The following is a 22,882-nucleotide window of genomic DNA, read 5'->3' as shown; positions in this document are numbered from 1 at the left end:
GGATCTCTGGTTACAATACTGAAATTGTAATTATGAATATTCATCTCAGTTGGAATAAGAACTAAATTGTATAAGGGATATTGGAATGTTTTTGAAGGAAAATGAATTTATGAATGACTGGGTACAGGAAGTCATTACAAATAGCCAATTTCAGGTTAAATTGGTAGTTAAATAGAAGGAAAAATACGCTAGTTTGTATTTACCATGGGGATATTAGTGCATAAGACTGATCATAGAAATCATTCGCAAAAGCTTACTGACATTGAAGTTTCAGAACCTGGTGGCAATCTGGATTTTTGGAGTTTGTTCTTGGGTTTTATTTTCCATGCTTCCTTAAAACAACATATCAGGTTTTGGAGTAACCACCTGCTTTCTGGTACTCTTGATGCATTCAATGACTCAGAAATATGTACAGGTCAGAAACAAGGATAGATTCCAAAATTGTTACTTTACAGGAGTTTTTTTAAATGTAACATAGATGGCTTTTTTTTTTTTTTTACAGACACTTGCGACATCACAAGGCAATATACTAGACAATAAGGATCTGATTGAATCTTTGAATCAGACTAAAGCAAGTAGTGCACTCATCCAGGAATCACTTGCTGAATCTCACAAACTTCAGAGTTCCCTTGATAAGGTAGAAGAATATTCTAATCTTTTATTGCTGTTTTTTTGCTGCTAAAAGTAGTTTTCTGCTATATAGAGAGGATATATACATCCACAGGAGTCTAAGATCAGTAACATGCTAAATTAATTTTTTGGAGTAAAGGATATTTGGGATATGCAAGTACAGAAAGTATTTTCAGTAATTAAATTCCTTTATTTTACACATGGTGAATAGCTACACAATTTAAGGTCTGCCAGTTTTAATTAAAGGAATTTTCCCAAGGACTTATTGGCAAGTGATGGGTTTTGACTTTATTTTTGCCATCTGCTGTTTCAAACAATATGGCTCATATGGATGTTCTAACTTACTCTATCCCTTGCTATTGTAAAAATTTAGATCATTGGTGGTGCTATTCATCTGGCATGCTAGTTTTGTAACTCATTACAGAGTTTTCCTCTGTCATCTTTTTTTTTAGTTTAAAATTTTCTATTGAATTTTGGGATGTGTTCTGTGGTGAGAAGAGGCCTCAGTGCCCTAGGGATTAATTTCCAAAATGTTCTTCATAATTTAAAGAATTTTAAAGAATTTTTTGCTAAAAATTCTTTCTGCCAAGTTTTAAATCTAAAGAAGGTGTTTAAGTTTTGAGTGCATGTAACTCAATTTGAAGAATCGCAGAGTTTTCTAAAGCAATGGGAGTCATCTGAATGTTTTTTCAGTGGGATGTTTATGCAGTAACCAATAGATGGCAGTAATGTACTGATTTTTTTATATATGTATGGTGTTTTTCTTTTAATCCACAGGAGAGGGATGCCTATCTCCCTTTAGCTGAGAGTGCTAGCAAGATGTACTTTATTATCTCTGACTTGTCCAAAATTAATAATATGTACCGGTTTAGTTTGGCGGCTTTCCTGCGGCTTTTCCAAAGGGCTTTGCAAAGCGAGCAGGTATTTTCTCTATTCCTGAAGTTGTGAATGCTGCAGAAGAATTAATCTGCTTTGATCCTTAGAATTTGTTAGTTGCTTTGGACATTTTTAGAAAATAATTTATAATAACTGATCATGGAATGTATAGTAAGTAGTGAAGCGGAACTGTTATGCCTTAGATATTCAGTACACATGCACGTGGAATTTTTGATGATCTTACATTACATATAAATTGTAAAATTGCTGTGCCATCTGAAAACAAAGTAACTCTTATTTGTAATTTCAGGCTTGCTCTTTGTCTAAGGTGAATTACGAAAAACAAGGTTGATTATAACTTTACTGAAGGTTTTGTTTAAATAAATTAATAATCTAATCTGCAAATAACACTAATTCTATCAACAAGGGGTAGAGTAAGAAAAACACTATATTTCTACATGGTTCAGTTACCTGAAGGAAGATCAAAATTTTATCTGCTTTTATAGAGTTTGTAAGCATGCATGCAGCCTGTCTAATTGAAAATGTATTTTTTACTTTTGTATATTCTAATGGCCAGTATATTATTCTTACCTGAGGCACAGAATTATGGATTTATCCCTTGTCACCTCACTCTTTAGATCTAAAAACCTACACTGAGTAATGATGCATTTTCTTTTTATTCAGCATCTTCAAAATTCATCTTATTTCACTTTGTTTCGACTTTAAAAAAGCATTCACCAGCCTTTCATCATGTCACTTTTGCATTCCCCTTTATTCTGGCATCTGTACTTACAACTTTCCTTCAGCTCCAGTCTTTACCAGGAACATGGTTCTGACTATGTGAACTTGCCCTCTTTTGAAGTTCTTTACCTATTACTTCTCTTCCACAACATGAGCTTCTAACTTCTTGTTCTTACTTTCACACGCTTCCATATTTTCTTTCCTTCTTTCCTACTATGTTAACCTATTTAAAGCTCAGCTTCTGGTTTTGCCGCCTTTGCTTGCTTCCTTTTTTTCTTCTCCTCTATGCAGTTCTTTGTTTATCCCTAGCTATCTTTTAGGCATGGGAAAGGTATTAGTCAAATCAGCTTGTGAATTCAAATTCCCCTCTTTTAAAAACTCATCTCTTCAAATTCCAGCATGGTAGAAAGGCACTTGTTTCTGATAAATCTCATACTACTTGTTACCTCCCCCACCTTTATTTTTTTTTTTTGTTTTACCTCTTCTTTCTTCTTTTATGCTATCATTCTTTCCATTTTCTTCTCCTGTTATAATTAGTCTGTAAGCTTTGAAGAACAGGGTATATTTACTGTTTTCTACAATGTTTACTTCAGTTGGGCCAAATTTGGCAGGAAGTTTAGTAACTGCATTTAATGTCAACATACCTGTTTAATAACATTGAATATAGTAATTTAATACATAAACAATTTTTTACCAAGTGAAAACTATGAGATGTCAGGGATATTAATGTTAGGAGAAGAAACTGTTATCTCATTCTCTACATATTTACCTTGTATATAATATTGTATAATGTTCACAATCAAAATATTCAAGGCCAAAATATTCATTTCTTAATACTTCAGCATGAATTTCTCATTTCATCATCTACTCATTGATAGCTGCAGCTGAGCTCAGTAATATGTTTTTAGAACTAGCAAGTATCACATAGAGTCCAGATTATTTGTGGTCATACTGGTGAAATTTACAGGGTGCATAAAAAGATTTTAATTTTCACATGAATTTTTGAAATCCATACTTTCTTTTTAGGATTCAAGTAATACTGAAGAAAGAATCAAGTTGCTTATTGGGTCATTGAAACATACAGTGTATGAATATGTTTGTCGCTGTTTGTTTAAGGTAAGATTGTACTTTTTCTTGCTTTTATACAGTGCACTGGGTTTGAAAATATTCTTTCAGCAACCAATTTTTGATCTACTTCAGATAAGCAGTATTGTGTCAGTATGTATGTAAATACCTGCAAAAAGATAACTCTTATAATATTTAAGATGCAAAATGAAAAGGACTAAAAATTAGGATATGACAGAATTAAGATTGCTTATGCACATTTCTCCACAGAGCAGTTTTCTAGTGGACAAGGCTGTTCTCAGTTTAGTCCTGTTTCTTCCTCATCTCTGCTTCATTCTGGCTTCATAACCAGTCCCAGGCTTCACAGTCTTCTGAGCACTCTTATTCTTCATTCTTACTTCTAGCATTTCCTAAGTATGAGTGTTTGACCTAGCTGTCATGATAAGGTCTTGTGTGATTATTTGTTCTTTTTTATTTTTTTAAAAACCCAATTGTAATATTATTCTTTCTCTTTTCACACCCTGCCCCAAATTTCTACCTGCTGGCTTGTTTTTTTGTGTCTGTTTCCCTGTTCTTCCATGTAATGTTCCTAATATATTTCTTGTTTGCTCTGTATTTGAATCAGGTGGTTTTTCTCTTCTTACTTTCTTGGTGAAAACCTAGGATAGATATGCCCTTCACTTCCAATTTTAATTTTTACTTTTACATGGAACAGTCATAACAGGAAGTGTTTATCTCATAGTACCAGGCCGAAAAATGCATAGCAGGTCTGCACAGATGATTTGAGCAGTAGTACAAATCATGCAGGTCTGGAGTTTGATCAGTGAGAATGGAGAGATCTTGGAAAATTTTACACCACCTCCTCCTCTCTCACCTAGTGTAGCAGCACTATATTCAGGATGCATAGGTACCAGTCATTTCTGAGGATTTTGGTTTATCAAAGTCCAGATGGATTCTCACTAAATATTCTCATAATAAATTAATGTCTGTGAAGTCATGAGTATGTGAAGCTTTCCAATAAGTCATCATATCTTGTGAATATTGGAAGGCAGCTATTTTTAGATATCAGAAAAAATAAAAGATTTCTAAAGCAAGGCACAGAGAGGGGAATTCTAGTAGGAATGCTTTTTACTGTGAGTGATCAGATTGGAGTTTAGAAAATACTGAAAGTGTGTTACCATGCATCTTCATGGTCCATCCAGCTTAGTATCATGTTCTGATAGTGGAGAGCACAAACTCCTCATGCCCTCAGCAATCCGCTGCTAATACTGCCTTTTATCCATGTAAATTTTTAAAGACTGCTGTGACACTGAGGCTTTACTAGTGTCTTCATAAATGGTATAGCTGATACAAGTTTATACCTTTTTAAGCATATTAGAATTGGGAAGGATTCTTTTGTTTGTGGTTAATATTTATGTTTGTGTGTACATAGACTTCATCTGTGCTAGTAAGCGAAGTGGTGCCAAGAAATTTTCCTGAGCACTGGAACTGGCCCACCTGTACTATTAATTTGTCCAAGTAGTTGTTGACATAGGTTTGTCCTGGGCCAGTTAGTATTCTTCCAAACAATTCCCATTCAAGTTCATCCAGGAACCATTCTAATAGGTGGTTTGGATTTGGATTTGCGTGCAGATCTTGTCTGAGAGGATGAAACAGGTGAATGAAGTGGACTTCAGCCATTCCATGGCAGTTGTTCCGAGTGTCATATGATGTTCATAGATGTATTTTATCAATACAGTTCTCAGAGTTTGATTCTGATTGCTAGTTGGCGCCTGTTTGCCCTCCAATACTACCCCTGTAACAAAACCAATAGTGAATATGTGTAAAAATAAAAGTCGATATAATTTATTTGCTTTAATTGTATCCTTGGGAATACTTTGTACCATATGGTTTTGTAATTGAAAGAATTAATAAAACAGAACTATTTAAAACAGCAAACAACAACTTAATGGATCGGTATCCATAGAGATACAGATTATGCCAAGAGTTTGTTGTGGCTGCCATCATGCATTTCTGCAGTTACCCAAATTCAGCTTAAAGCAGCTGTGGCTCATATGAATCAAGTTATAGATAACCTCTTGGTTGTTTCTGAGGTCAGTCATTCCAAGGGCAATTGAAACTAGTAAGGATGTGGTCTTTAAGCCACATAGGTCCCTTTAGTCAGTCAACCATAATTCTGGAGCCTAATCACCAGGTAAATTATTAAATAATACATCTGTGTTATTCAAAATACAGATGCAGATGAAATTACTTTTACTACACATGAGAAAACTTCCCAAAGATGATGAACATCTTGAACATCCTTACTCTGTGATTTTGTTCTATGTTGTTCTTATGTTTATCTGTTTCTGAGCTGATGTGTCAAGCTTGTAAAAAGACATCTACATGAGAAAACAGTAATAATAAAAAGAAAACAAAACTAATTTGGCCCTCATGTAATTTTGGCCTCAAAAATATAGTAGACATTGAGATGAGAAAGTCAGTGTTAGTCAAACAGTTCATCTTACACCTTATAACATATGTAATATTTTCCTAGAGTATTCTTCCTCATCTTGTCCTGTCTCTTCAGAAAAGTCCCATATAATTCATTTTTCCACCATATTGGTAATTTAATATTCTTCAGAGTGGTAATTCTCTGAAGCTAAGGACCATCAGGCTGTCATTTTGAGGTACACATAAGGCATGTATGTGGGAAACCACACCATGGAAAATTCAAACAACATTCTTTAGAAGTCAAGAATAGAATTATTTTCTATAGGAATGCAGGTGTGCTGTGTTTATCAGCTGGCTGCGATGCCTGTGCTTTGCAGGTTTATCCCAATCCCATGATCGTTGTTTTTTCATCTATTTTTCTGTTCTTCACTTTCACCTGTACTTTATGCATTTTAGTTATGTTTCACTTTCTTGAAAGGAAGAGGTACCAGCTTCCTTATGCTTACTTAAAATTTTAATGAGAGAAAATACATGTATATCTTGTATTGTCTGGTGAAATACATCTTGCAGATTACAGCCAGACTTTGAAGATTGGAGGCCTCAGTCTAGGTTTCTGAGTGGTCCTGATTTTCCAGAGTACCAACTTCCATTTTTTTGTGTTGATTTCATTACATAGTAATCTGTGCTTTCCAGCACAGCTTTGGTAAAACACATCTATAAATGTTTTTGCATACGGACTTAGGAATCGCAGTTTTAACAAGCTAATATTCTTTTTGAAAATATTGTCTTGAATGTTTGCGTGGTTTATTCTATGGCTCCAGTAAATCTTTATTCCTGGTTTATTGCTGGTTGAAATTCTATTGATGCAACAGATCTAGGAAAAAGTCAGAAGGTTACAGTTGTTGGTTTTTTGTTCATTTGTTTGGTTTTTTTTTCAAAATTCTGTTTGAAAAATTTGCTATAAAAAGATTTCAAGCATTTCCTGTGCACAGTTTAAAAAATAATGAATTCTGTTTAGTATGTTTGCTTTATTACAAGTACCTGTTTTTTCTTCTTTCCTTGAATTTAGTTGTACTTAGATACAGGGTTTGGGTTAGTGTTTGTCTGTAAGTTGCAGAGTTATGTAGCAATTTTGAATTAGGATATATGTCACTAAGTCACTACCATAAATGTATTTTATTAATGAAATTTTATTACTTATAAAAAAAGCAAAAAGGTGAATTTTGGTGAACAGATGAATACATTTTTACTGCTTTTATTTCAGGCTGATCAGCTAATGTTTGCTCTACATTTTGTACGAGGAATGCACCCTGAACTTTTTCAAGAGAATGTAAGTGCTACAGGAGAAAATCCCCAAGTGATTTACTGAAACTTAATATGAAGAGTGAATAAGTAGATAAAAAAGGTTTTGTCAGTAAGGTAGGACTTGGGATTTTAGATTTATATGCTACTATTTTTCTATGATAGTTACTTTTGGATGTCAATGTTATATTTAAGCAAAGATTACCATGAGAAAGGTAGGTAAACTGTTGCCTTTTAAATAAGAGTCTGAAAAAGATGTTTATGGAGAGTTCTTGCAGTTTTTTGCAGGCACTGCATCAGTGTTTCCTGCCACCATGTGGCCAGATATTTATCCATCTTTTCAGTTAAATACGGACATTCCTTTATAAGTAAAGTGATGGATACACATCTGTTTCACCAAGAGTTACTTGCACGTCATGCCTTGGTATTGAAATGCAGAAAAGGAGTGCAAGAGCTAAGGAGAAATTAAGTAAAAGTCTGATTCTGCAACCTGTAGTTGAATACACATAAAGCAAAGAGTCTTCCTTGAAGGTGAAGTAATGAAGTTAACTTTTGTGCATTTCAGCCAATGATTCTTCAGCGTCTTCAGAAATCTCTGTAGCAGTGATCATTGATGTCCTCATTTGCAACAGTGTCTTCAAGAGTACACTGTACAGAGAGTGTTCTTCTTGTATGTTCTGAGAGGAACGATGGACTCATGCTGGAATGGTTTATATTTTTGATAGCATAGTGGGATGCAGTTGATAAAAGTTCAAACCACATTTAATAAAAATGGCTGTCCATTCAGTTTTCAGGCAAGTGCTGCATTATGAGCATAGTCACAAAAAATTGAGAGATGTCACGTGACATTTTTGACAGTGGTCTGAATGAGGCCTAATCTGAAAATGACTAAGCTATGGGGAATTTGCCTGCTGTTTAGAGGCTACCCTATTCCCAATCAAACTGCAGCAGAGCTCAAGTACTGCTAACTCGTATTTCTTCCATAGGGCAGCACGCATCCCATTAACAGCATGTGCCTCTCTTTGGGTGTTAGATGATGCTTTTGCCCAACACGGAGGTTCATCATGAATTTACATGTTTCTGGTAAAATGGTACTTTTAGTGTTAATTGAATTGGTAACTAAAGTTTAAACACCTGTCAAAATTAATCTGAACAGGTTATCCTAGATTGTCTTTGTCAGAAATGGGAAAAAACCAGACTTGTCAAAGAAGCATTTAGTTTCATCATAAATTAATTTTCTAAATAGGTCAGATGGATTACCGCTAAAATTGCTTACTTCTCTCCTTACAGGCAGTCTGAACTAGCTGACTGAGATGTAGATGCCAAAGTTATAGTTGTCTATAGTGTAGCAAAATTAATTCTATAAAGTCTTCCTGCAGTAGAACAATGTGCACAATGGACTCAATACAATTGCTTAAACATGGCTGATTAGTGTGAGTCAAGACATATATAATTATCCAAAAAAACCTACATGGAATGAAGAGACAGAGCCTGCAGGACAGCCATGGCTTTCTGCAGCAGAAGCTGGAGACCAGGAGTATCAAATGGTAGTAAATGTCAGTTGGCTAGAGTGCCATCCAGTATAGGCAAAAAGGCAAAAACCACGTAATGGATTTGAAGGAAGTAATGGAACTCAATTATATGAAGGATGTGGGTTTAAGGTACAAGGTTTAAGAAGGGTTGGTTGAAACTTTTCGATATTATAAATGCAATGTAGTTTTATTGCAAACATGGATTGACCAAGTGAAATCCCACAGTCTTTCTACAGTGAAGCTGCCTGATAAAAATAACTCAGATTAATCTTATTGGTAGAAGCATACTCTGGCTTCTCTTCATTATTAGAACTTCCCTAATTCATCTTTATTATTTCTTTTCAACTTCTGAAAATATCTTGTTTTATCTTTCTAGTCCTTGAGTTTATGAAGTATGAAGGCAGCAACTTGGAAATACTTTTCTGACTAAATTAAAGCTTGGCTGTCTAGGCTACTTAAGTATTTCTAAGTACTGCTTTATGTGCTGATTGCTGTTTTTTAGTGTGCATTTCCATCAGCTGTTAGAGCTCTTAACCAGCTTAATCTAGATTACATATAATGCACATTCCTGCAGTATCTGACTACTCAAAAATTAAAACAGGCAAATAATATCTATAATTCTCTTACTTCTCTGAAAAGTAGAAGTTATTTTAATTAAGTTGTTAAGAAAAGAGTGCTTGAGCAAAATATTTATTGATAAAAATGAAGCTGAAGTGGTTATTTTAAAGTTATTTCTTTTAAACCTTTCAATGTGATGAGACTAGAAGTCACTTATTATGCTGCTAGAGAATTTAGTATTCTAAGTCCCTGTCCCAAAAGAGTTCAACCTCCTGTGCTTATGAATTTTTGCATAGTGATGAAAAATTTTATGGTACAACTTCAACATTATATTAAAGAATGCCTTGGCTCTTAGTAGAGACATTCTTTTTCTGAATCAATATGTATAGATTTTTCTGAGGTAGTTTTACATGTCTCTACATATTATACTTCTGCATTTCTTCATAAAAATATGACACAATTTCTGGTTTTAAAACTGGGGAGCCTTCAGGTATTTTTCTGTGCATGAGCATTTTCCTTGTAATTGGGAGAGGATCATCAGTTTGTAATTGAAAGAGAGAGTTGTTTCAAGACTCAGCTAGACTGATGGGTGCAAAAAGCTATGCTGTGGTCTGTATCAGAGTAGTACTACATGATTGACTTTTTCATTTGGAATGTTACTATTGTCTTTTAACAATTAAAAAAAAATTCATTTTCATAGACTTATAGATACCAATTATGCCACATTACAATACTTATGAAGATTTTTTTAGTATATTTCTTACCACCTCTGAATGTAGGATTTCTAGTATGTTTTTTAATACTTTATTTAATCTGTTTTAAAATTATTAAAAGCTGGCTTCCTGGATACAAATACCATGTCTAAAAGATTTAATCATACATAAATTCAACTTACATTTCCCTTTCTTAATGCAACCGAAGTATTTATAATGCCAATCTATTATATTAAGTATTCTTCCTGTTCCAATAACTGCATCTTTTGGACACCATAACATGAAACACTACTGAAACATGGATTCTGTAGTTATCTGTTCTGTGTCAGCTGCTGATGCCCTATCAGGCAGTATGTGTGTCCTTGCCAGCCAAGTATGTTACTTCTTGTTAGCCTATAGTTAGGCAATCTGGGTGGGAGCTGTGGGTGCTGAGAAAGGATAGGGCTTCTCCTTTCAGTTTATTTTCCTGTAAACCACTGCAGTCAGTTTGGATTCTACAAAAGGAATTACATACTGATAGTATCACGTAGAGTTTTAAAAATGTCTTATAACTTTTTCAGAATCTAGGCTTTAATTTGTTCATCTTCCTGTTTTGCCTACATGCTACTACTACATGTTAATCTTTATTCTTAAAGATGTTTTGTGACTTACCTGAGTTGTTTATTTATTCCCCCTAGGAATGGGAGACTTTTACAGGTGTTATCATTGGAGATACCATAAGAAAATCAGTAAGCTACACTTATTTGTGTATTTTGAAATAAGGAACACTTACTTAAATCCTGAAAAGTTAAAGTTGAGTTCTTACTATGTTGCTAATTAATTGTATTCATACATTAAAGGAACAAATAACTTGTCACATAGTAATATAAAAATATAAAAACTTTTTGAATTTTTTGAACATGGCAACTCATTTTCTAATTTACATAACTTTTTGCCTTTGTTGTTTTTTTCTTTTTTTTTTTTTCTTTTTCTGTTACCAGGATTACAATTTGGTTTTTCAATGATATGTTTGAGAAGGTTTTAAGCCCTCTTCTGTAACTAAAATCAGTGTTTCTGAATCCCTCTTCCAGTATCATATATGAGTTGTACTTTTTGTATGGATTTATGGAATTGTCCACACACTTTGCTAACTCTGACATGCTTTTTTCCCCAGCCTCAGAGTTCTACATCTGGAGATGTATTTATATATTTTCATGACAGAGCTAGCTTAAGTAATTTCTATTGCATGCCTGAGCAATCATGCTGTAGTTCACCAAGTGTCCCTCAATTCTGTTAAATCTGTATACTTCCAAAACAGCCTTCCAGCAGAAAAGGGTAGAGAAAAAAACCTGTGCTTTGCATAGTCGTATCCATTATATCCCTTCTTTGACCAAATATTTTGGCAAAGGCTTTGAAAGGTGTTTTTAGGAAACACATTCAGGAATCATGAGCTCAGTCTTTGCCTATTCTTTTACTAATCTCCTCTTCTCCTTCATTCTGGGTCAGGCTAGCTCATTTTCCTCAGGCTTAGCTGCAGTTTCCCTCATTTCCAATTACTTTTAACCTTTAGCCTTGTTTAGATAACTGTATTTCATACAGTTATGAGTATTTCATACATCCAGTGGTACAAGACAATGACCAGTGTGAGTAGCCTGTTTGTAGAATATTCGTGACACCAACTGTGTTCACATACATGCTTGCAGAAGTGGCAAGTCACTTAAAACACAATGTACTACTTGGATTTTCTTACTTAGGCAGCTGGTTGCTAAAAAGATCCTTAAATTCCCAGTTTCTGTAGCCCTTAGATGACTCTACAGGTTTTGCATTTCAACGTGAATACAGAAGTCCCTCTTCCTCTCTATGGAGTCTTTATAATTCAGTTAGATGTCAGTGCCAATATATTGCAGACCCATCTCAAGTTTATTCCTAGAATTGCTTCCGAGTTTCCTACTTTCCTTCTTTCTCAGACTTCGTAACTCATGGCTGAGAAATCCTTTTGCAAGAAAGCTTTCCTTTTTTCTGCTGAACATTTAAAATCACTCTTGAAGTTGCTTAATGGTTGAGAGATCCAAGTACATTCCCATACAGAGACTGTCATACTGGTTAATGGGTACAGTAAGAATTTTTATAAAAAATGATATGGTGAATACAGAGATTCCACTGGAGCTTAAGCTGTGTTGTTCATCCTTAGAATTTTCTCCATCCCCAACATCTCAGGAGCAGAAAAATAGAGCTGTAGCCAAACTTTACCAGTGCAGAGATGTCCAGAAGTGATGTTTTGCATAGTGTATTACATCAGAATTACCCTTTGAGTGAAGAACCATCCTCTTGATGATTGTGAATATGTATAGTGGAGTTATTTTTTTAAGTCAGTTGCTCAGAGAACATATGCAGATAGCCAGTCATTTGGGTCCCTTGTTTTTAATGGAAAACTACGTAGAGTTAAGTGTGTCATACAGACATTCTAAATGATAAAATATTTTCAGGCTGAAGTAGTTAAGCAAACATTAATGTGAACAACATATCTCAAATTTAAAATACTGGTAGATTTGTTTTCTTATGCCATTCATGAACTTAGCAAAAGACCACAGAAAGATTCCTGTTATGACTGCTATTTTTATTAAAAACATGGGTTTCACAATCTTATTATTGAACATACTGTTTCACAAAAATTTGTGTAACTCATGTGTGTAACATGTAACTTGCTTCAATAAGGATTCACAAAGAAGTGTTCGTGACCAGATTCCTTCTTGGATAGAACAAGACCGAGCCTGGGCAGTAGCATCTTTGAAGGTAAATATCATGTGGTAGGTGCTCAAAAAGCCTTTGTTTTTAGCAAATAGTAATTGGACTTGAATACTCAAATATGTATTTGTCAGATGGAAATATTTTATTTTAAACTGTTTATTATATGTTCTAGAAACCATGGCTTAATATATACCCATTTGAAAAAAAACACACCACACTGTATTTTTTAAATTTCATCTCATTTTTCTGAGCCTTTTCATGTACATCTCTACCCCATTTAACAAGGAATTTCAATGCATGTGAATGAACCTATCATCTTATGTAGATTAGAAAATACTGTAAGCCTACCCAAGGTACTACAATTTCTATCGGTAGAAAAATATACAGAGGAAAAATTGCAAAGAATATTTAAGTTGCAGGTTTCTTTTACGTAATGACTTTTACAAACCACTTCATATTGTATTAAAAACCATAAACTGTTTATTGGGAAACTAGATTTTTTACTTATCAGATTTCCATGCACACCTTTAAAGGTATTTCAGAGTTTGAAATTGCTCAGATCAAGTAATTTCAAACTAAAACAAAGGACACTTTCCTGCCTTGATTCATCCTGCAACAGTCAATGTTGATGTCCTCTGATCCTGAAGGGAACTAAATGAAGATACTAGTCCTTGAAATTCTGTCTTAAGCTCTTCTCCTGCATATAGCTCAGCAGCAAGAAGGAAAACCTTGACTGATCTTTGGCAAGGACTTTTGCTGCTAAATCCAGAGTTCATTATTTTTTGTTTCTCTTCCCCAGGGATCAGGAACAATTGCAATAATGGTGTGGCAAGCATGATTGTTAGGAGTTTAAAAAAACCAAACAAACAGAAATTGAGTAACTGGGTAAATCAGTATCATGTACAGATAGAAAAAGAACCTGGTCATGATTAAAGGAAAGGACTACAATTGGGTAGAGCCCAAAGTTTAAAACCAAAGAACCTAGAAGTTTAAAAACAAAAATATAGAGCAAACACAGACATAGCATTTCCAGGGAATAGGTAAACAAATGGTCCATTTTAAAACATACCCTTTTGTTCTTTAACTCTGAGGATAAAATTGAACTGTTACGTGTTACACACAAGTATTTACAGGTTTAGGGTCATAGCGGTGTTTGTAAATTCCTTAAAATATACGATGTCCAAATGGCTATTATTCTTTATTGTTAAATATGCAGTATTTGGTTTTGTAGATTTCTCTCCCAGGTCTCTATCAGACACTTTGCTTTGAGGATGAAGGTCTGTGGCGCAGTTTTTCTCAGAGCTCTATGTGTGAACAAGACTTTCCATCTACGATTGTAAAAGGAATTTCTTTATTTCAGCAGGTAATCTTTCCATATTAATAAGTTCATCATTGAAAGTAAGTTTTACATCTTGGGAATTTAGGCTTCAGGCCTGGTTGAATTATAGGCAGTGACAGTATCTACATTGTCTGACAGCTTAACTAGTTAATTTAGTCTAAGGATTTTTTTTCCTGTAATACATATTTAGTTCAGTCTTATCTGAGTCTTTTTTTGTGTTGGCATATTGGCTGCAACTGAGCATACCCTGTAAGGTAACAAGCTCTTTATTAATATTCACAGAATTAATTTTATGAATAGGTATTAAAATTCTTTCAGGGTTGCCTTGTTACTGCAGAATTTGTCAGCTTGCTGAGCATCATTAATTTAATCCATCATTAAATGTGCAAACTCACACTTCTGACTGAAAACCACAAAACCCAGTAGCAGCAATTGTTTTTCAGAATAGTAGTCATGAAATACTACTCTTCCTGAAAGCTTGGTGATTAGAGAACTCACCAGGAATGTTGGGGTGGCAGGTTCCTTCCTCCACCCAGGGATCCTTCTTCTCCGGAAGAGAAAAATGTCATCCTTCTTGCGTTTATGGAAGAAAAGGTGTCATTACTTTCAAATCATGCTGTGATTTTTCATTTGAAGTCATTTCATATAAAATGAAGGCCCATCCAAAGAAGGGATGGGGTATAAGGCTGTGGTGGGTTGACCCTGGCTGAGGGCCAGGTGCCCACCAGAGCCGCTCTATCACTCCCCTCTTTCATTAGACAGGGGAGAAAAGGTACAATGGAAAAAAAAACTTACCGGTCGAGATAAGGACAGGGAGAGATCATTCTCTAATTATCATCACGAGCAAAACAGACCGAACTTAGAGAGGGAATTCATCTTATTTATTACTAAGCAAAACAGAGTAGAGAAATGAGAAATAAAACCAAATCTTAAAAACACCTCCCCCCACCCCTCCCATCTTCCCGGGCTCAACTTCACTCCCGGCTTCAACCTCCGCCCCCCCCAGCGGCACAGGGGGACGGGGAATGGGGGTTACGGTCAGTTCCTCACGCGGTGTTTCTGCCGCTTCTTCATCCTCAGGGGGAGGACTCCTCTCATCATTCCCCTGCTCCAGCATGGAGTCCCTCTCACGGGAGACAGTCCTTCACGGCCTTCTCCAACGTGAGTCTCCTCCACGGGGTGCAGACCTTCAGGAGCAAACTGCTCCAGCATGGGTCCCCCATGGGGTCACAAGTCCTGTCAGCAAACCTGCTCTGGCGTGGGCTCCTCTCTCCACGGATCCACAGGTCCTGCCAGGAGCTTGCTCCAGCGCGGGCTTCCCACAGGTCACAGCCTCCTTCAGGTGTCTCCACCTGCTCCGGCGTGGGGTCCTCCACGGGCTGCAGGTGGAATCTCTACACCCCCTCATCCTCCCTGCATGGGCTGCAGGGGAACAGCCTGCTTCCCCATGGTCTTCACCACGGGCTGCAGGGGAATCTTGCTCCGGCGCCTGGAGCACCTCCTCCCCCTCCTTCTTCACTGACCTTGGTGTCTGCAGATGTTCTTACATCTTCTCACTCCTCTCTCTGGCTGCAAAAGCGCTCTCTAACTGTTTCTTCTCTTTCTTAAATATGTTATCACAGAGGCGCTGATTGGCTTGGCCTTGGCCAGCGGCGGGTCCGTCTTGGAGCCGGCTGGCATTGGCTCTATCAGACACAGGGGAAGCTTCTAGCAGCTTCTCACAGAAGCCACCCCTGTAGCCCCCCCCGCTACCAAAACCTTGCCACGCAAAACCAACACAAAGGCAACATCATTTCATGCTGGTTGGCTCTTAGGGGCTCTCTATTTGGCATATTTGTGGAGGAGGAGAATTTCTAAAATAGTATGCCTGGAATTTAGGAACAAACCATTTTGCAAAGGAATTTGGCTGAGTCATGTTTGATTTGATGAAATGCAGAAGAGCATAGAAGGAAAATAAATCCAGTATGATCAGTATATTATGTATCTAGTTCCTTGCATAGAAAGTATTAAGAATGCTTCTGTTGATGAAGTATACTGAAACTACCTGGTTAGATTTATATGCCATTCAAAAGTTAGGTTTTTTTCAAACTGTTAAACTTAAAAATAGTGCAGTAACACTTAGTGTAATCTCAAACTTAAAAAGTAGTACTTTCTTAAAAATTTAATAAAGTTAAATTTTTCCTCCAAAACTAACAACAGATATTCCAGACCTGGAAACTGGAATGTGATGATAGGTTCAGAATTGAGGCTTACAGGTCTGCAAGTAAGGGGGTAGGAGAAGGGGTGGTGATTTTAACAAATAACTGAAAAAGAGGTAGCTGGTAGGGAAACTACTAATATAATTTGTATCTGAATTGAATACCTGTTCATATTCTGTAGTCTTTTGAAGAACAATAAAAGCATCTGCATAACTAGGACGTTTGAAAGTTAGAATGCCTCAGAAAAAGAACTTAGATGTAGAACTCTAAAAATGTGCTTAAACAAAGGAAATTCTTTCAAAATGGATTGTTTTACTGTATTACTGCATTGAAATCAGAAACGTTAGTATTCCAGTTAGGAAGTTACTGCCTAAATACATGTGTAGAATTTAGATTACCAGTATAAAGCTAAGTTTGCTTTCTGTCATTCTAGCTACTCACATAGCTACCTTTTTTCTAAAACACTGTAGAAAAAGTTCCAGCTTACAAATAGACATTAGCTGTGGATCTATATTCTGCTTCTATTAATAAGACAAGTTACTTACGAAAAAACAATTACATTAGATTATCTTGGAAAGGAATGATCAGATGGCTCTATATATTCAGAGAAAATAACTGTTCTAAAGAGAAGTTTAAAGAATTCAGCCTTCTTAGAAGAGTCTTGCTTTTTAAATTGTCACAATATACTTTTATAAACTCATCTGCCCTGAATATATTTTATTTTAAGGTACTTGTGATCCAGGCTGTCAGACCAGACAGGCTACAGAGTGCTATGGCTCTTTTTGCCTGTAAAACCCTAGGTAAGTTAATTTTTCACCAAGGTGTTTCCACACAACAATTAAATACTTTTTTTGTCCTGTGTTTCTCTTTCATTATATAGTTTTTATGGAATCCCTAAGTTTTAGGATTTGCAAATATGCTATAAATGGATTTGCTGCTTTTGTTCTTGTAGTTTTCTTCTTAAAAAGTGCTTTTAAAATGCTTTGATTTATGCTGCTTAGTGATTTAAAATATTATAAAAATCTGCCAGATTCTTTTAATGAATTCTTAACTACTGGAGTAATTAAGAAAGGAAGATAGCTGGTTTTCTGTAAATTTTACACTGCAGCATTTTTCTTAAGACATAAATTTTCCAAAAAGATTATTTCATTTGTCATTTACCATTTAAAAACCATTAGGTTTGAGGTTTTGTAAGTTGGATCTCAAAAAGATTGTTTCATATTTTCAGTCATTTTTGTCTCTTGGACTGTAATACAATTTCTATTGTCTGTTTAGAAATACTTGTGATTTAGAGTGATTCAATACTCCGATTTTGTATTCATTCTAGTCTCTCTGTCTATTGTATCTGAAGTTTGGGACTTATATTTCAAATAATCTTTGCATTGCAATACAGCACACCAAAGCCTTCCTTTAGTTTTTAGCACTTAATGACAATACACATATGGAAGATGAATTATGAGTGTCTCATTGGGGTGGACACTGTAGTTTTAAATGTCACCCTTTGTATTATGTAGGGACAAAGCAGAATTTGTTGGTTTTAATGTGGTACAGTGTCACGACAGAAGTGGGATTGATGGAAGGGAAAGAATCTAGATTTTAAAGACCTTAAATGTAAGTGGCAAAGGCTGTTTTTAATGTGGTAGAAAATGAACCTGGAAAATTGACTCATAGGCTGCCAGGGAAATATGGCTGGACTTAATATTTCCAGCACTTGCAATGATCTGCAGTTTGAATGATCTTGAGATGGGTGATTTTGCATGATAATGCAATAGATAAGTAACATACAAAAAGCAATGACTGTGGTAATTTTAAGTTCTTGAAATACATGTCATATCTTACTAGTATAAGACTATACGTTTAGATCTCTGATTCTTACATTTTTAATGGCATTTGTGTGAAAGTATGACTTACTCCCTCTTTATGCTCTGTCTATGGGCATTATTTGTTGGTCAGAATTCTTTCCACTATTTTCAGGAGTAAGGTTAGCCTGCTCTGTCAAACATTATTAGTAGATAGAGAGGGTACTTTCATCAGGGTGAGTGTACAGGTCCCACATGGACAATGCCCCTACCTGTTGGAATCAAATGAGGAGTGCGATCTGTAGTACATGCATCTCAAAGCCCAGCAGAGACCTGAATTCAGATCAAGTTTATTCACCCACTTACTGTTTTCCAAATCTTAAAGTGTTACATAAATTGGTTAGGTCTGTCTTGATACCAGTTCCTTTGAGGCATTCCACAAGGGAATGGTTTTTGATGAATGAAATTACAGCTTCACTGAGGAAGGCAGAATACCATTGACTCCATTTGGTCTGGCCAGGGATGTCAAGGACAACAAGAAAAACTTCTATAGGTATGTCAGTGACAAGAGGAGGACAAGGGAAAATGTGGATCCCCTCCGGAATGAAATGGGTGACCTGGTTACCCAGGATATGGAGAAGGCCGAGGTACTCAACGACGTCTTTGCCTCAGTCTTCACTGGCAAATGCTTGATCCACACTGCCCAGGTCACAGAAGGCAGGGACTGGGAGAATGCAGAACCGCCCACTGTAGGAGAAGATCAGGTTCAAGAATATGTAAGGAACCTGAAGGTGCACAAGTCCATGGGACCTGATGAGTTGCATCCGCAGGTCTTGAGGGAACTGGCAGATGAAGTGGCCAGGCCACTCGCCATCATATTTGAGAAGTCCTGGCAGTCCGGCAAAGTTCCCGCCAACTGGAAGGGGGGAAACATAAGCCCCATTTTTAAGAAGGGAAAAAAGGAAGACCCAGGGAACTACAGGCCGGTCAGTCTCACCTCCGAGCCTGGCAAGATTATGGAGCAGACCCTCCTGGAGACTATGCTCAGGCACATGGAAAGCAAGGAGGTGATTGGTGACAGCCAACACGGCTTCACTAGGGGCAAATCGTGCCTGACAAACTTGGTGGCCTTCTATGATGGGGTTACAGTGTCTGTGGATATGGGAAGGGCAACTGACGTCATCTACCTGGACTTGTGCGAGGCATTTGACACTGTCCCGCATGACATCCTTGTCTCTCCAATTTAGAGACATGGATTTGATGGATGGACCACTCGGTGGATAAGGAATTGGCTGGATGGTCGCACTCAAAGAGTAGTGATCAACGGCTCAATGTCCAAGGGGAGAACGGTGACGAGCGGTGTTCCTCAGGGGTCGGTACTGGGACCAGCACTGTTTAAAATCTTTGTCGGCAACATGGACAGTGGGATCGAGTGCACCCTCAGCAAGTTTGCTGACGACACCAAGCTGTGTGGTGTGGTCGACACGCTGGAGGGAAAGGATGCCATCCAGAGGGACCTTGACAGGCTGGAGAGATGGGCCCACGCGAACCACATGAAGTTCAACAAGGCCAAGCACGACTATAGGCTGGGTGAGGAATGGATTGAAAGCAGACCAGAGGAGAAGGACTTGGGGGTGTTGGTGGATGAGAAGCTCAACATGAGCCGGCAGTGTGCGCTTGCAGCCCAGATGATAGCCAACCATGTCCTAGGCTGCGTCAAAAGAGGCATGACCAGCAGGTCAAGGGAGGTGATCCTGCCCCTCTACTCCACTCTTGTGAGACCCCACCTGGAGTGCTGCATCCAGCTCTGGGGGCCCCAGTACAGGAGAGACATTGAGCTGTTGGAGAGAGTCCAGAGGAGGGCCACGAAGCTGACCAGAGGGCTGGAGCACCTCTGCTATGAGGACAGGCTGAGAGAGTTGGGATTGTTCAGCCTGGAGAAAGGGCGGCTCTGGGGAGATCTAATTGCAGCTTACCAGTTTCTGAAGGGAGCCTACAGGAAAGATGGAGAGGGACTGTTTATCAGGGAGTGTAGTGACAGGACAAGGGGTAATGGGTTCAAGCTGAAGGAGGGTCGATTTACATTAGATATTAGAAAGAAATTCTTGACTGTTAGAGTGGTGAGGCACTGGAACAGGTTGCCCAGAGAGGTTGTGGATCTCCCATCCCTGGAAGTGTTCAAGGCCAGGTTGGATGAGGCTTTGGGCAACGTGGTCTAGTGGAGGGTGTCCCTGCCTGTAGCAGGGGGGTTGGAACTAGACGATCTTTGAGGTTCCTTCCAACCCTAACCATTCTATAATCCTGTGATTCTATGATTTGTAGGCAAGGTTTTGTCCACAGATTTTTCATGCATATCAGTGAGATTTTGAGATCATGTCATAAACCATGACTAGCACTTTCCAGCTAATAAAAGGGGTCATACTTGTACGAATATTTTTTTCCATGTCTTTTTCAGGGTCTTAAAAACTTCTTAAACAACCTGTTTCACTTAGTTCAAAAGGGAATCGTTAAGTTTCCAATCTTCTTTTGACTGTTTTCCTGTGAGAAAAATGAGTTCCAAAATAGCTGTAGTAGCGTACAAGAAAGGCTTCCACTTCTGTTTCATCCAGATATGATTTTTTTCTTTTTTAATCTTTAACATATATTTTTAAACTTATTGATGAAAGGGGATTAAAATAATTTCTTTCGAAGATAAAGTTTATAAGAATTTTCTATAAAAGTATTTTGTGGGCACCCAAAGTATGCTAATTTCTTTATTTTACATGCTATACTGAAATGCACCATGTTAGCAAAAATCATATTTATAGTATACTCTCAAATAATTTCATATCACTCATTGAGTTTTGGGTTTTTTTCATATATACTTCAGCTTAGTTTTTTGAGTCTGGCTACATCAGAAATACTATTTAAAGAGGCTTGATTTTAATTAACTACATTTTCATATTCTTCAAAAAAGCAGTAGAGATACACGGAAAGAAAATCAGTGCAGGCTAACAAGTCTGTATTTCATTCTAACAGGCCATTTTCTATAAAGTAGACCAGAGTTCTCATGGTCACAGCACATCTGGGCCAACATAAAATACTTGCCAAAATAAAAAACCCCTAACCTCTCCTGCTTTCTGTCTTGGAATTGTGAATAGTAATAATACATGTACAGATATTTTTGCACATTGTTTCTCTGTGTGCTGATCATCAACAGAAGGAATTTTAACAATCACTTAGAGTTCAAGTTCTAGCAGCTGTAAATTGATTTAATTGTATTGAATTTAGTAGAGAAGTTATGTGAAAAGTTGTTCATTGATTTTATGGAAGCTTCATCAGTTTATAAAAAAACCCGTGAGTTTGCATCCTGTGCCAAACTTTATATTTATATGCCAGGTTTGTTTTTTTTCCCCTTTGATTCCCCCCCGCCACACACACACTTTAGACACTTTCTGAAAAGTTATTTGCTCTTACATAAGCTTTTTCTTCTTATATCAGGGCATCAGTTTGAATAGTAAGATTTAAGAAATTCTGTCAGAATGGAACATGGAGGCAGAGAAGTATGTCAGGAATTCCCAGTCTGACTGCATAGTTATTATGTGGAATATGAGTGCTTATGGATTTACCTTGAAAACACTGTCCTTTTTTTCAGTTCTCCAAATGTAATCCTGGCTGTAGCTTTTAATTCTAATGGCCAGGCATAGACAGGGCTGTATTGTAGTTTTTCTGTATTTCACTTCCGTTGAATTTCCTTCAAGCAAAGTGCACCTTCAGCATAGCTATGCTTTTTCTAAACATTGTGTCCAAATTTCTAAAAAAACTCAAACTGCTTTATGGAAGAAAACTTACACTGTATTAATTTTCTAAATGATGCATCTCAAGATTACTACAACATATTTGGCTAGGCAGTTACTCATTTATAATTGCAGCTCTTTTAAATTAGCATCATTACTATAAATACATTATTATAATAAACTTAGATTGCAGGTGTACACACAGTCATCTGTTGCCCAATCACAACATTTTAATCTGTTCTCCAGTTGATGCAAGGCCAAGTGGTAGGCCTAGTTAATAAGAAGTTATGTGGGATATCAAAATTCCTAATCAATTCTGCTTCTCAGCAATCTGCGCACCTTCTGCTTACACTGCTAAAAATAATAATACAGCCAACAGTTTCTGGTTTATCTTGACTGTAGTATATTCGATGCACCTGTTTGAAGCAGCAAAGCAGCCTTAGGAACAGGGACTTAAGAACAGTTGAACAAGTGAAGAAGAGAGGCCTCTCTAGCGTGTTACTGTCTTTGTCAATGACAAATAATAAATGTCAAGGCAAGAGTACAAGAACATCACAAGTCTATAGTGAAACCTTTTCCAGTGACCAGTGTTTTATGTCTCTAAGGTTTCTCAACTGGAAGTAGTAATACAGTACTTAAAAGACCCGGTGGATTTCCCTTCTATAACTTCGTACATCTGTTCTGCAGCGTTGCATGATGCTCATTCCACAATGGTCAGAGAGATCTCTGTTTGGTTTTTGTATCCTTGCTGCCTGTTGACTTCAACAGATAGTTTTAGTCCTGTGTCTTTCATAGGATTTGAAACAGTAGTGAAGATTTTCCAAACTATTTTCTTCACTGAAATAAAAGTTAATAAAGATTAAAATTTACCTTTCCAAGACCTTACTTTTAATCAAATTTTGATCTAAAATTTGGTGTTAGGATTCTCAATATATCTTTATAGCTTATGTAGATAGTTATTCAATTCTGATAGTGCTTTATGTCGTGTTTTAATATTTCTTTAAATTAATATGGAAACATCTATATTTTGATACTTGAACAGTGCAATGTAGTTACAGTGAATACAACTCAGTACAGAAGGATTTGATGAGATGAAACTTGCTTAAGGTGCAAGACAGTGGTTTGTAGCCCAAATATCAGCATGCATTACAAGTACCTCTTCTTCGTGGTCCTCATCCACAAAAAGAAACATT

The 22,882-nt window shown here is 36.8% G+C and overlaps 1 protein-coding gene across 2 annotated transcripts in view; it reads left to right on the top strand.

Annotated features, from left to right (window-relative positions):
• Positions 1-22,882, top strand: part of DYNC2H1 (dynein cytoplasmic 2 heavy chain 1) — a 180,606-nt gene that overhangs the window by 78,301 nt on the left and 79,423 nt on the right. For both annotated transcript variants that reach the window (XM_075742293.1, XM_075742292.1), the window contains 8 exons: positions 503-637; positions 1,408-1,551; positions 3,274-3,363; positions 7,010-7,075; positions 10,528-10,578; positions 12,545-12,622; positions 13,809-13,940; positions 16,842-16,914. In XM_075742293.1, coding sequence (XP_075598408.1) covers positions 503-637; positions 1,408-1,551; positions 3,274-3,363; positions 7,010-7,075; positions 10,528-10,578; positions 12,545-12,622; positions 13,809-13,940; positions 16,842-16,914 — 769 coding nt within the window. The remainder of the gene's footprint in view (positions 1-502; positions 638-1,407; positions 1,552-3,273; positions 3,364-7,009; positions 7,076-10,527; positions 10,579-12,544; positions 12,623-13,808; positions 13,941-16,841; positions 16,915-22,882) is intronic.

The sequence above is a fragment of the Balearica regulorum genome, chromosome 1 (genome assembly GCF_011004875.1).
Source record: "Balearica regulorum gibbericeps isolate bBalReg1 chromosome 1, bBalReg1.pri, whole genome shotgun sequence".
In the NCBI taxonomy this organism is placed as follows: Eukaryota; Metazoa; Chordata; class Aves; order Gruiformes; family Gruidae; genus Balearica; species Balearica regulorum.
This window is presented reverse-complemented; position numbering and strand designations above follow the sequence as displayed.